General features: G+C 40.0%; 1 protein-coding gene and 1 long non-coding RNA gene across 2 annotated transcripts; both read left to right on the forward strand.

Annotated features, from left to right (window-relative positions):
- Positions 1-6508: 6508 nt before the first annotated feature.
- LOC135101527 (uncharacterized) lies at positions 6509-6809 on the forward strand. The gene is made up of 2 exons (XR_010269296.1): positions 6509-6613; positions 6765-6809. It is a non-coding gene; the product is annotated as an uncharacterized LOC135101527 (long non-coding RNA).
- A 4508-nt stretch (positions 6810-11317) lies between these two features.
- On the forward strand, positions 11318-14096 carry LOC135101529 (uncharacterized). The gene is made up of 2 exons (XM_064005620.1): positions 11318-13900; positions 14052-14096. The coding sequence occupies exon 1, from the start codon at positions 11466-11468 to the stop codon at positions 13530-13532; it is 2067 nt and encodes a 688-aa protein (XP_063861690.1). The 5' UTR covers positions 11318-11465; the 3' UTR covers positions 13533-13900; positions 14052-14096.
- Positions 14097-14651: the final 555 nt, after the last annotated feature.

The following is a 14651-nucleotide window of genomic DNA, read 5'->3' on the forward strand; positions in this document are numbered from 1 at the left end:
AATCATATGTCTGTGCGTCTATGTCTCTCCACGCCCTGTCAAAGTTAACCTCTTGGGAGAATTGTGATAGAAGCAATTGTTTAATACTATTCCAGGTGTGACAATGATGTAAGGTTTGATGGTTATGTATGAGAGCTGCGAGCTCGCTGCTGACCCTACTCTTTGCAATTTGCACTTTGCGGGTGTCCTCATTGCTACTTTGCTCCACCAGTTCAATGAAAATTTGCAATTGGGTAGTTGAGTCAAGACCTTGTAGGTGGTGGAGTTCAAGAATTGGGATATCTCGGGGTTTGGTGGGAGTGCTAGGTGCTCTGTGTAAATTAGGGATGTTAGCCAAGCGCCCAATTACCTGATTTTGTTGATTTAAGATTTGCTTTAGTTCCTCTACTTCCTGTTCTAAAGTGTTCAAGTCTTTCCCTTTACTTTCATGTTTAACTGCTCCCAGGCTCTCTCTGGTGTTATGATCCATTAAGTCCTGCCACGGGTCTAATCCACCCCTTGGGAGGCGAACATTATCAGTCATCTTTGCTCACATGGAAGTTTAACGTACTGGGTGTAGAACACAATATCTCAGGGTGATTGTCAGGTGACCTGCGATACACAGTATGCGCTCAGGTTTTCTTCTTCCAGGACAATGTGTTCTACTCCACTGCCTCTCTATTGCTACTGTGACCTTCAATAACTCTTTTGATCTTACTGATTACTTGAGCTTGGCCTCTCTCGTCCCAGTGAACACCATCCTCGCTCAGTTCTTGTACAAATTGAATATTATTAAAATGAATGTTTGGGGTCTTCAGGGCTCTCTTTACTCTATTATTGATTCCTACTTGGAATTTCTTATATTTCTCCACTGATATTCCCCTAGGGTTGGTCCTGGGTTCAATTTGGCAGACATGCACTAGTGATTGGCATTTGGCAGTGATTTCTTTGATGATGTTCTTAACATCGGAGAAAATCCTAGCGGGATTGGTAGATGTTTCTATGTCGTTGCTGCCTATCCACAAGATGGTCAAGTCATGTTGCCACTCGAGTACTCGATTTAACCGATCATCCTCAAAGAAAGTCCTAGCCTTTGCTCCAGGGGCTCTGAATATCCTAATTTGCACATTTGTTACCTCTAGATGCCGGGGAATCTGGCTATGCCCTACAAGTGCCACCTTCAACATTTACACTTATTTCCAGTCTCCACCTCTTTCGGTCAGTCGCGAAATAAATGCCACCGCTGCTCACCAGTTTAGTGCCCTCTAAGGGGTGTGATGTTCCCTTGTGGCACACGAAAATTACTAACCCTATCACTGGATTAAGAGAAATACAAATACTGACACTTTTATGATTTTTAATAAATAATGGAATAATCCGAAATAATAATAATAAAAAGAAAGCAATTCAGAAATACAAAATAAATGGTAGCGTACTCTTCAGTTACATAATTCAGAAATACAAAATAAATGATAGCGTACTCTTCAGTTACATAATTCAGGAATACAAAATAAATGGTAGCGTATTCTTCAATTACATAAAAACTACGATGGAGATATTTTCGCGACTACTGAGTTGTGGGGGAGACCAGAGAATAAATAAATAAATAACAAATATATACCCAAAAAGTATGTATAGACCTGAGGACAGTCTCACACGGTGATCTCGAACCAGGTGGTTTCACTAGTCCCGTGGAGAAAACCAACAAAAACAGAACGAAAAAATGCGAATATCTATCCACTCAGAAATAGTTTATCAACAGGAATATCTGAGGGGAATCCAAGAGGGTCTGAGGAGAATCCGAGAGAGACTGGCTTTAGTAAAATTATTGTTAAATAAACACTTACTTAATATTACAGGAATGGAGGGGGAGACTATCAGACTGCATGCTCACTTGAGGAGAATCCGAGAGAGACTGGCTTTGCTTGTGAGGAAATCGGCGGGAAACTAAGGATAAAGGTTTCCAATGGGGAAATTTATTAAGTTATAATTTTGTTTTTAGTAGGGGGGGGGCGACTAGGTTGTGAGTTCAGGGATGAAAAATATGAATAATTAAGTTACTGTTTACTTTATAGTTGTTACTTTAAGAAGTTTAATTCAATGGACTTTTGAAATCAATTGGGGAATTAGTCAAAGTCTGGTATCTCTTCCCGGCTTGCGTAGCAACAGGGGTAACAAGGCAGCGAAGCAAAGAAGACTTATCAGATTCGTCAACCTCATTGGCGCGGCGTAATTATCTGGGATTTGTTTGAGCTGGTTTAAGACCTTACCATTATAGAATTAATTTTATCGTATTAAGGGCTCCCCATTCTCTGGGATTAGGTGAAAAATTCGCCTCTATAACCTGGCCAAGCAGGAGAAATTACGTTTATTCACTGGGTAAATTTGTTATAGAAGTGGTCAACACAGTGACGCTGAGAGGGGGGGGGGGGAAAAGCAAGGACAAAAGGACACTGAGGAGAGGAGGGGAAGGGGAGGGGTTAGTCACATGGTACTGAGATTCTGGTCACCCCCGCACATTACATGGGCCTTAGCCTAGGAAAAAAATAGAAATATACATAATTAATTTCCCAGCACTACAGTACAAGATATGGGGAATGGAGGGGATGAAAAAATTGGGGGGGGGGGATGGCGTTTGAGGGCATGCTTCGCTCTATCTGCACTCAATCTCAATCTCGCTCTGAAATGAGCATTAGTTTATGAGAATCATTACGCCTTTATAAAGGGGGTCTGGATGGGATTTGGATCTTTTATCTTGAAGTGCAATCCTTCTTCCCTATTATTTATTAAATACAGCTCTCGGGAATGAGGGAAAGTGATAAAAATCTAAGGGAATTAATGCAGGGTGAGTGAGGTGCATTAAAATGCATCTTGCTCACTCTGCATTAACTCCCTTAGAATTTTTCCAGTTAAACAATTTCAATGAGTCACCGCGACTCTCTCTCTCTCTCTCTCTCTCTCTCTCTCTCTCTCTCTCTCTCTCTCTCTCTCTCTCTCTCTCTCTCTCTCTCTCTCTCTCTTCCCCCCCCCTTCTTCTTGCTCTATTTTCTTCTTCCGTCTTCATTATTTTCTAATAAAACACTCTGCATAACAATATATATATATATATATATATATATATATATATATATATATATATATATATATATATATATATATATATATATATATAAAACACCCACTCTGTGGTGCTTTTAAGTGCTAGTGCTGTCTTTCTTCTGCGGTACTGTTTTAAATACACAAGGTTCTGGAATGCAGAAATCGAAAGGCAGTCTATACTATCTTTAAATGACCTAATAGATGGCCAGTATTCCAACTCATCCCCATCAAATGTTTGGGGTTATCCTCTGGTTACATGCAGGGAATCTACAATAGCACACTGTTGGTCTTGAAGTTTCCAACACATGCTTGATGGTATTGGCAAAGACGGAAGTTGCTGTCGTTGCTGGTTCATCTGGTGTAGATTCTTCATGAACTACACATGAAGGGTCCCACGATATTCATAAAGGTCTTTTGTGTATTCCTTTGGGTGTACTTAGTGTACATGGAACTCCACTGGTGTCTTCTAGGTGTCCCTGTGCATTCATAGAATCAACTTGGTGTGTAGTGAGCCCTTGCCATCATCATCCAGCCCGTGAACCAGACTTTTGTAGGATTGAAGTTCATCTTGTAACTTCTTTTCTTCTTCAGTTAGCTTCTGCCACTCCTTCTTGAACCTCAGGTTTTGTAGTTCCAGCAGTTACTCTTGCCGCCTTTCAGTCAGCTCCTTAAGTTCCGCTTCTAAAGTCTTATTCTCTGCTTCTAAGCTGTGTAATGTAGTGCATGAGCTCAAGGCATCACTCAATATGTCAATCTCCTAAGGTTCCCCCAACTCTTGATATCATCCTCATACTGGGCCAGCCAGTTATTTATTCCTTCTTGTAGATCAATTGCCTGAGTTACAATGTCAATTGTGTATCCTTCCTCACCGAGTTGTTCTTCAACCGACATTAAGCTTACGAGCTCAGCCTGAACTGCTTCAAACATTACTATGAATTCTGGAAAAATACTCAACTTATATCTCACCTGCAATATATATATATATATATATATATATATATATATATATATATATATATATATATATATATATATATATATATATATATATATATATATATATAGCTAACTTGTCTATGAGGTTCATGCGTCATGTGAAAATTCCCTTAATTGCATTGCGCTTCCTCTTGGCTTCAGCTATCCTATCCTCATCAGCAATGTCCTCACCTTTGGCAAAATCAAACTGAGCTTCTTCTTGTGTAGCACTCATCTTCTAATTGGTCATGGAGTATACTGTACAGGAAGTTTATTGGTCTATAACACCCACTCCAGGGTGCTAGACTAGGGGATATGTCTTCTTAGGTATAAACCAGGTTATTTGATACTCGTTCCTTCTTCTGGTACTTTAATTGACAAAGATCTTGAAACATGCCTGGGGTTCCCTAACAACCCAGTTAACAGTCCCTGACGCATAATTACTTATATCATATTATAATGATAATACATTAAATAAACACAACTCCAGTACGTAGCAATAGTAAATACGAAATAAATGATAACTAATACAATACAATAAAAAAAAAAAAAATTAGTAAAGCGTACCTCAGACGATAATTATCAAACACTAGATGTTACATCCTTGCCCCAGTGCACCTACTGAATTGGGGCACTTCTTATATTACTATCACTAACACCCGTTTACATCATTTAATGTATAAATTCTCCACTAAATTAAAATAATATAATCAGGTACGCAAACAGCACTTTGTTACACAAGATTCCATCTTACTTTTACCGTAAACACTGAGTGAGTCTTCAGAGGCAGCGATCCACCTCATCACTTAGCCTGGTATTTTTTTTTTTTTTTAATGTAGGAGGGACACTGGCCAAGGGCAACAAAAATCCAATAAAAAAAATGCCCACTGAAATGCCAGTCCCATAAAAGGGTCCAAAGCGGTAGTAAAAAAAATTGAAGGATAAGTGTCTTGAAACCTCCCTCTTGAAAGAATTCAAGTCATAGGAAGGTGGAAATACAGAAGCAGGCAGGGAGTTCCAGAGTTTACCAGAGAAAGGGATGAATGATTGAGAATACTGGTTAACTCTTGCGTTAGAGAGGTGGACAGAATAGGGGTGAGAGAAAGAGAAAGTGTTGTGCAGCGAGGCCGCGGGAGTGGGGGAGGCATGCAGTTAGCAAGATCAGAAAAGCAGTTAGCATGAAAATAGTGGTAGAAGATAGCTAGAGATGCAACATTGCCGCGATGAGAGAGAGGCTGAAGACAGTCAGTTAGAGGAGAGGAGTTGATGAGACGAAAAGCTTTTGATTCCACCCTGTCTAGAAGAGCGATAAGAGTGGAACCCCCCCAGACATGTGAAGCATACTCCATACATGGACGGATAAGACCCTTGTGCAGAGTTAGCAGCTGGGGGGTGAGAAAAACTGGCAGAGACGTCTCAGAACACCCAACTTCATAGAAGCTGTTTTAGCTAGAGATGAAATGTGAAGTTTCCAGTTCAGATTATAAGTAAAGGACAGACCGAGGATGTTCAGTGTAGAAGAGGGGGATAGTTGAGTGTCATTGAAGAAGAGGGAACAGTTGTCTGGAAGGTTGTGTCGAGTTGATAGATGGAGAAATTGAGTTTATGAGGCATTGAACAATACCAAGTTTGCTCTGCCCCAATCAAAAATTTTAGAAGTCAAGCGTTCTGTGGCTTCCCTGCGTGAAATGTTTACTTCCCGAAGGGTTGGACGTCTATGAAAAGACATGAAAAATTGCAGGGTGGTATCATCAGCGTAGGAGTGGATAGGACAAGAAGTTTGGTTTGGAAGATCATTAATGAATAATAGGAAGAGAGTGGGTGTTACTGTAGGTAAAGCGTATGTACCTCACATCATTATTCCTCGGCATTTATAAGTGAAATGTTCAATAGTTTACTATTTGCATGAAAACGTGTAATATGTGTAAGTATCAGTATTCAATGCTATATTAAGCACCAAAGCCGATGCTCACTTGTTGGTAGTGTGGGGTTAACCCACTGGTCGCCTGCGGGCATCACTCATGGCCAAGTCACGCTCAGACAAAGACGGGCAGGATGGTGACCGAGGTAAATACTTAAATTTTGTAGTAAAAACTGATTGTCATAGTACCAAGTTAATTGCATGTATTGTTAATGAATATTGTAATATGTTGAAAGTGTTTAATATCAGTGTATTATGTTATTTTATAAGAAATTGAGATCGAGAACTTGTTCGCAGTTGTTACGGTCATGCCTACCTCATCAATAAACGTCAGAGAGAGAACTGCCTTTCCTCGACCCTACGATGATGGGTGTGATCAGTAAAACAGATCACCTGTTACTGTGTGTAAAGCGTATGTACCTCATGTGATTATTCCTCGGCATATATAAGTGAAATGTTCAATAGTTTTCTATTTGCATGAAAACGTGTAATATGTGTGAGTATCAGTATTTAATGCTATATTAAGCACCGAAGCCGATGCTCACTTGTTGGTAGTGTGGGGTTAACCTGCTAGTCGCCTTCGGGCATCACTCACGGCCAAGTCGCGCTCAGACAAAGACGGGCAGGATGGTGACCGAGGTAAATACTTTAATTTTGTAGTAAAAACTGATTGTCATAGTGCTAAGTCAATTGCATGTATTGTTAATGAATATTGTAATATGTTGAAAGTGTTTAATATCAGTGTATAATGTTATTTTGTAAGAAATTGAGACCGAGAACTTGTTCGCAGTTCTTACGGTCATGCCTACCTCATCAATAAACGTCAGAGAGAGAACTGCCTTTCCTCGACCCTACGATGATGGGTGTGATCAGTAAAACAGATCACCTGAGAGCCAATTGATGCCCAGCCGGTGCGGCTACAGTAAGAACTCGACCTACAAGCAAGAAATTGGCTCCATGTGAAACCGTAGCAAGAGTGAGTCACAGGACGAGGGGACGCTGACGTAAGCCTATAGGTTGACCTCTGAGGCCCCGGGGTCAGCTCTACCCTTGACGACAACCACTCCCTTCTACCCACTGTGCCTCGCCACCATTTTGTAGAACCCATGGTCACAGGCAAGAAAGTATAATAGTATGTATGTGCACTGAATTGAGTAGCCTAAGTGAAAATTACCCACAATTAGCTAGTATTAAGAGTGGTAATTTTAAATTGCTCTTTCAGTGTCTCAGTATTGACACAATTAAGTTGTTAGATATGTCTGATACTGAGGAAATTAATGCCGTAGATGGCCTTAGGGAAGGTGAGGGTGAGCAAGTGGACAGGGATCAAACTTGTATTGAAGAAGTTAGTGTCAGGGAGCGAGTGCCAACCGATAAAGGAAGAGAATATCAAGTCAGTGTAACCAAAGGAAGAGCAGAGTCCTGTAAGCGTAAATGGAGCAGTGTTACCAGCAAAATTAAGAAAGGATTAAAAATTGTAATTAGCCCCTTTGAATTAGAGCCCATGTCAAGTGAAGTAATAGAGGCATTTCAGCAGTATTATGTGGAATACACAAAGCTGGTGGAACTAGAGCCAGAAAGGTCAGAGGAGCTAAATGAAGAGCTGGAACACAATCAACAAGTTCACCATGAAATATTAGAAAGTATAGAATGTAAAAGAAAGGAGTTAAAGAATGACAGAGGATCAATTTGTTCTAGCAAACGGTCTAGACATTCTAGAGTCTCATCTACTTCATCACGTTCATCAGCAGCACAAAGAAAGCAAGAAGCAGCAGCAAAGGTAGCCAGACTTAGAAAGGAAATGGAATATCATGATAGTTTAGCAGAGGCAGAAGTTATGTTAGCTAAGACAAAAGCAGAGGCAGAAGCAATGTTCTCAAAGAAAAAGAAAGAGAGAGATTTAGCAGTTGCTAGTGCAGAACTTAATGCTCTTAGCTTAGTTGAAGAAGAAGTAAAAATGTTTCCAGGTAATGATGAAAGTGTAGAGAAGCAAAGTTATCTTCAACAATACATAGAGTCACAAAATGAAATGAAAGCACAAGCAATTGCAAATCAACAAAGTGACAATGCCATGCCTCACAAATATGTTACATTCCATGACCCACAGAAACCTTCTTCTTGCAATAGAGATAATGAATTGATGACAAATGAAGTAGATGGACAAATATTTAGTGAACCTCAGGTAATAAATCTCAACCCTACAGCTCAAAGTCTTGTACCAAGCTCTCGTAGACACACTCATAATGTCAACATGCCTAATAATGTGAATAATGTGAGACAGAATCATCAATCCTTTTCCCATCCTGGGGGAACCTTTGCAATCAACATACCTGATCCCAAGTGGAGCCTTCCTCCAATAGAGCCTAACACTTTTGATGGAGAACCCATGGAATTTCCAAGTTGGTTGAAAAACTTTGAAACTTATGTAGAGTCTAAAACTTCTGTTGGTAAAGAGAGACTTGCCTACTTAGAGAGGTATACAACTGGTGAGGCAAAGAATGCCATTAAAATGTTAATGCACTTTAACTCTGATGCTGACTATGTGCAAGCAAAGAAAATTCTTAGTGATAGATTTGGAAACAAAAGCATCATAGCTGATGCTTACACAAATAAGTTAATGAATTGGCTACCAATCTCTCCGCATAATGGTCCAGCATTAACAGCTTTCTCAGATTTTTTGAAGTGCTGTTTAGCTGCAATGAAACACACTTCTTATTTGTCATTTCTGAATGATCCTAGAGAGCAGAGAAAGGTGCTAGCAAAACTCCCTGAACATGTTGTTCATGACTGGAGAAAGCAAGCGATGATATATCTTGATACTAACAGTAATAACACTTCTAGTAGCAATGAAGAGCACCACCCACCCTTTGAAATGTTATGTGAATTTGTCCAGAACGAAGCAAAAGGAGCAAGCAATCCATTTCTTTCCTGGAATTCAGTAAGTAGGGAAGTAAATGACTGGATCAAAACTCAAACAAAAGCAACCAATTGGAAACCAAGGGAATCAAACATCATGACAAAGAATAGAGGGAGTAGAACTTTCATGGCTAAATCAATTGAGGAAAAACCAATGTGGTCATTCCAAAGTAAAGTAAATGTACAAGCCAACAAACAGTATCCCAAGGACCAGGAAAGGAAAGGACGATTCTGTCACTACTGTACAAAGGATCATGATTTAGATGATTGCAAGGAATTTGCCAAACTTGATGGTAATACTAGGTACAAATTTGCTAAAGAAAAACGGTTATGTACAGGGTGTCTAAAAATGGGTCACAAAGGAAAGGATTGTAGAAGAAGGAAAGTTTGTAAAGTATGTCAGAGATACCATCCCACAGCTCTTCACAATGATGACATGACAAGAACTGAGAGCCAAAAGGTGCCAGCACAAGCAACTCAGCCTAAAGATGATAAACCCACAGTAGTAGCCAATAAGGTCAAAGTTACAGAATCAGTGACACATGACATGCACACCATGATAGTTCCTGTATGGTTACATCATGTTAGTAACGAAGAGAATAAAGTTTTAGTGTATGCCCTGCTGGATGAGCAGTCTGATGCTTCATTCATCAAGGAAAGCACTCTGAATAAATTGGGAATTAGTGGACCATCAGTGTCACTCAATATCCACACAATAAGTGGAAAACAAATCACTGATTCTATCAAAATTCATGGACTTAAAGTAAGAGGTTATAATGAAGAAGTGGAAATATCAGTCCCTTCAGCATATTCAACAGAAAACATTTCAGCTGGACGGAGTCAGATACCAAGGCCCGAGACTGCTTGCGACTGGCCCCACTTAAAGGCAATCTCTGACAAACTAATGAAATATGACCCAAGCATTGACATAGGACTTCTCATTGGTCTTGATTGTGCAGAAGCCATTATGGCAGAAGAGCAAATAGCAGGTGATAGTAAGAAGCATCCCTATGCTCGTAGGACAGAGCTAGGTTGGGGGATCATTGGTAAAATCTCACCCCATTCAAGTCCATTGGAGGATACAGTGGTAGTCTACAGAACAGTGACACAAGAAGTAGAAATCAATGAAGAAAAGAGGGTTAATTTCTTAGTGTTTCCTACTAAAACCAAAGAGATGATTAATCCTTCTCAAGTGAGAGATATGTTTGAACTTGACTTCAGTGATAGAAAGTCAGCTGACACTCCATTATCATATGAAGATAAAAGGTTTATGAGTAAGATGAAAGAAGGAGTACATCAGCTGAAGGATGGCCATTATGAGTTGCCCCTTCCTCTTAAAGATGATAAGGTCAAGCTTCCAAACAACAAACTATTAGCAGAACAGAGACTCAAGAAGTTAAGAGCTAAACTTGAGAAGGACAATCAACACAAAGGTGATTACAAAGTGTTCATGGATGATATGATTACAAAGGGTTATGCAGAGGTTGTACCGACAAAGGATTTAGTTAGGAATGATGGTAAGGTCTGGTACATTCCACATCATGGAGTCTATCATCCAAGAAAGCCAAAGAAGTTAAGAGTTGTATTTGACTGTAGTGCAAACTACAGGAACCAGTCATTAAACAGTCACCTGTTACAAGGCCCAGACCTTACCAACAAACTTATTGGAGTATTGTGTAGGTTTAGGCAAGAAAGCATTGCACTTGTATGTGATATAGAGGCAATGTACCATCAAGTGAAGGTCAACCCAGAACACAGAGACATGTTAAGATTCCTTTGGTGGGAAAATGGTGACCTTAATAATAAGATAGCTGAATACAGGATGACAGCTCACCTGTTTGGAGCTACTTCATCTCCAAGTGTAGCCAACTTTGCTCTTAAGAAAGCTGCAGATGACTACGGGTGTGGATCTGATGCAGCCAAGTTTGTAAGAAACAACTTTTATGTTGATGATGGTTTGAAGTCAGTAGCTACAATGGATGAAGCTGTCACTCTTATTCAGCAGAGCAAAGAATTATGTTACAAGGGAGGTTTTAACCTTCATAAGTTCTTGTCAAACAACAAAGATGTATTAGCTGCAATTTCTCCTCATGAGAGAGCAGATGGAATTAAAAGTTTGGATTTTAGTAAGAATGAAGACACACTGCCTATAGAAAGAACTTTGGGAGTTGAGTGGTGCATAGAATCTGACACATTTCAATTTAGAATAAAGCTGAAAGACAAGCCACTCACCAGGAGAGGTATTCTGTCAACAGTGAGCTCTATATATGATCCATTAGGTCTAGTGTCACCTCTCATACTGACTGGAAAGCAAATTTTACAAGAATTATGTAAGAATGCAGTTGATTGGGATGATGAGGTGCCAGATTATGTCAAACCTAAATGGATAAAATGGAAGGATGAGCTGCACAAACTAGATCAGTTAAAGGTACCTAGATGCTACAAACCTGATGACTTTGGGGAAGTAGAAAAGGTTGAACTCCATCACTTTTCAGATGCCTGTCAAGAGGGATATGGCCAGTGCTCATATATTAGATTAATTAGCAAGACTGGCCAAATTCATTGTGCATTAGTAATGGCAAAGTCACGTGTCACACCTCTAAAAACCATAACAATTCCCAGACTAGAACTAGCAGCAGCAGTGGTGTCAGTTAGAATCCATAAACTCTTGAAGGGAGAACTTGAGTATAATAATGTGGAAGAAGTATTTTGGACAGACAGCAAAGTAGTCCTTGGTTACATTGCAAATGAAGCAAAGAGATTCCATATATATGTTGCAAATAGAGTAGAAACAATAAGAGATCACACTTCACCAGATCAGTGGAAATTTGTAGAGACACAGTATAACCCAGCAGATCATGCATCTAGAGGCATGACAGCAGATGAATTGTGTAATAGCAAGATCTGGTGGAATGGCCCAGAATTCCTTTGGCAACATAGCAAAATGGATAGCCATTCCCAGTACAAGGTCATAAATGAGAATGATCCAGAAGTGAAGAAAGTTGTATGCCATGCTGTAGGTACACAACAGCCCACAGATATACTAGAAAGACTTGAGTATTTTTCAGATTGGTTTAAAGCAAAGAGGGCAGTTGCTGTATGCCTCAAGCTTCTGAACAGCTTCAGAGGAAAAGGTGATGGCACTACTAAAGTAAAGGGGAACACATATAAGCCAGTAAATGTAGCAGAAGTGTCAGAAGCTGAAAATGTAATTATAAAACAACTGCAATCAAAGGCATTCCAAAAGGAAATAAATGTACTGAAATCATCTGCTAACCATAATTCTTTAATTAAAGGAGACAATGGCAAGGGAACAAAAGTGATAGACAAGACCAGTTCCCTCTATAAGTTAGATCCCTACATTGACAAAAATGGTATCATGAGAGTAGGAGGAAGATTGAGGCTTTCTAATTTGACAGATGAATCCAAACATCCAGTCATCCTCCCCAAAACATCTCACATAACCCAGCTGATAATATGCCACCATCACAAAAGGACAAATCATCAAGGCAGGGGCATAACTTTAAATGAAATCAGGTCATGTGGATACTGGATAGTAGGAGGATCATCCCTAGTATCAAGGCACATTTCAAAGTGCATTATCTGTCGTAAAGTTAGAAGTACAACACAGGGACAGAAGATGGCAGACCTGCCTATTGACAGACTAGAACCATCACCTCCTTTTACATACTCAGCAGTAGATTTCTTTGGCCCTTTCTATGTCAAAGAGGGGCGTAAAGAGCTTAAAAGATATGGAGTGCTCTTTACTTGCATGGCATGTAGAGCTGTGCACATAGAGACAGCCAACAGCATGGATACAAGTTCCTTCCTAAGTGCATACCGTCGCTTTGTAGGACGAAGAGGGCCCGTAAGACAGTTGAGATGTGACCAAGGAACTAACTTTGTAGGAGCCAAATCAGAGTATGAGAAATGCTTAAAAGAATTAAATAACAATAAAGTCAGACAAGAACTCATGAAAGATCAGTGTGACTGGATTGTTTTTAACATGAATGTACCCAATTCCAGTCACATGGGAGGTGTTTGGGAGAGGCAGATACGCACAGTGAGAAATGTACTCTCTGTGTTGCTTGATCAGCATGGTACTCAGTTAGATGACCAAGATCTGAGAACCTTCCTAGTTGAAGCAGAAAATATAGTTAATGGTCGTCCCCTAACTGTGGACCATCTTAACTCCCCAGAAAGTCTTACACCGTTGACACCCAGTAATTTGTTAACTATGAAAACAAAGGTAGTACTGCCTCCTCCAAGCATTTTCATTAAGAAGGACCTGTACTGCATAAAGAGATGGCGCAGAGCACAATACCTGGCCAACCAGTTCTGGTCCAGGTGGAAAAAGGAGTATGTGCAATTCCTACAGCTTAGAAACAAGTGGACAACACCAAAGAGGAATCTCAGTGTAAATGACATAGTTATCATCAAAGATCAGAATTTAGCAAGGAACCAGTGGAAACTGGGAAGAGTAACAGAAGTATCTCCTGATCATGATGGCCTAGTAAGAAAGGTTAAGGTCCTGGTTTCAGACTGTAATCTCGACAACCAGGGAAGACACATAAAGGCAAACAGGACCATCATAGAGAGGCCAATACATAGTCTAGTATTGCTGTTAGAAGGTAATGCATAATAATAGACCGGAGCATCCCCGCCAAGGAGCCAATGTAACAAAACATATTATGTGCTAATCCTAGTTTTAAGGTACATACTAATCTTAATTTAAGGTAAATTGTTACACAATTTAGGGGAGCCATGTTACTGTGTGTAAAGCGTATGTACCTCATGTGATTATTCCTCGGCATATATAAGTGAAATGTTCAATAGTTTTCTATTTGCATGAAAACGTGTAATATGTGTGAGTATCAGTATTTAATGCTATATTAAGCACCGAAGCCGATGCTCACTTGTTGGTAGTGTGGGGTTAACCTGCTAGTCGCCTTCGGGCATCACTCACGGCCAAGTCGCGCTCAGACAAAGACGGGCAGGATGGTGACCGAGGTAAATACTTTAATTTTGTAGTAAAAACTGATTGTCATAGTGCTAAGTCAATTGCATGTATTGTTAATGAATATTGTAATATGTTGAAAGTGTTTAATATCAGTGTATAATGTTATTTTGTAAGAAATTGAGACCGAGAACTTGTTCGCAGTTCTTACGGTCATGCCTACCTCATCAATAAACGTCAGAGAGAGAACTGCCTTTCCTCGACCCTACGATGATGGGTGTGATCAGTAAAACAGATCACCTGAGAGCCAATTGATGCCCAGCCGGTGCGGCTACATCACCTGAGAGCCAATTGATGCCCAGCTGGTGCAGCTACAGTAAGAACTCGACCTACAAGGAAGAAATTGGCTCCATGTGAAACCGTAGCAAGAGTGAGTCACAGGACGAGGGGACGCTGACGTAAGCCTATAGGTTGACCTCTGAGGCCCTGGGGTCAGCTCTTCCCTTGACGACAACCACTCCCTTCCACCCATTGTGCCTCGCCACCATTTTGTAGAACCCATGGTCACAGGCAAGAAAGTATAATAGTATGTATGTGCACTGAATTGAATAGCCTAAGTGAAAATTACCCTTAATTAGCTAGTATTAGAGTTGTAATTTTAATTGCTCTTTCAGTGTCTCAGTATTGACACAATTAAGTTGTTAAACATGTCTGATACTGAGGAAATTAATGCCGTAGATGGCCTTAGGGAAGGTGAGGGTGAGCAAGCGGACAAGGATCAAACTTGTAATGAAGAAGTTAGTG

The sequence above is a fragment of the Scylla paramamosain genome, chromosome 1, assembly GCF_035594125.1.
Source record: "Scylla paramamosain isolate STU-SP2022 chromosome 1, ASM3559412v1, whole genome shotgun sequence".
Classification (NCBI taxonomy): Eukaryota; Metazoa; Arthropoda; class Malacostraca; order Decapoda; family Portunidae; genus Scylla; species Scylla paramamosain.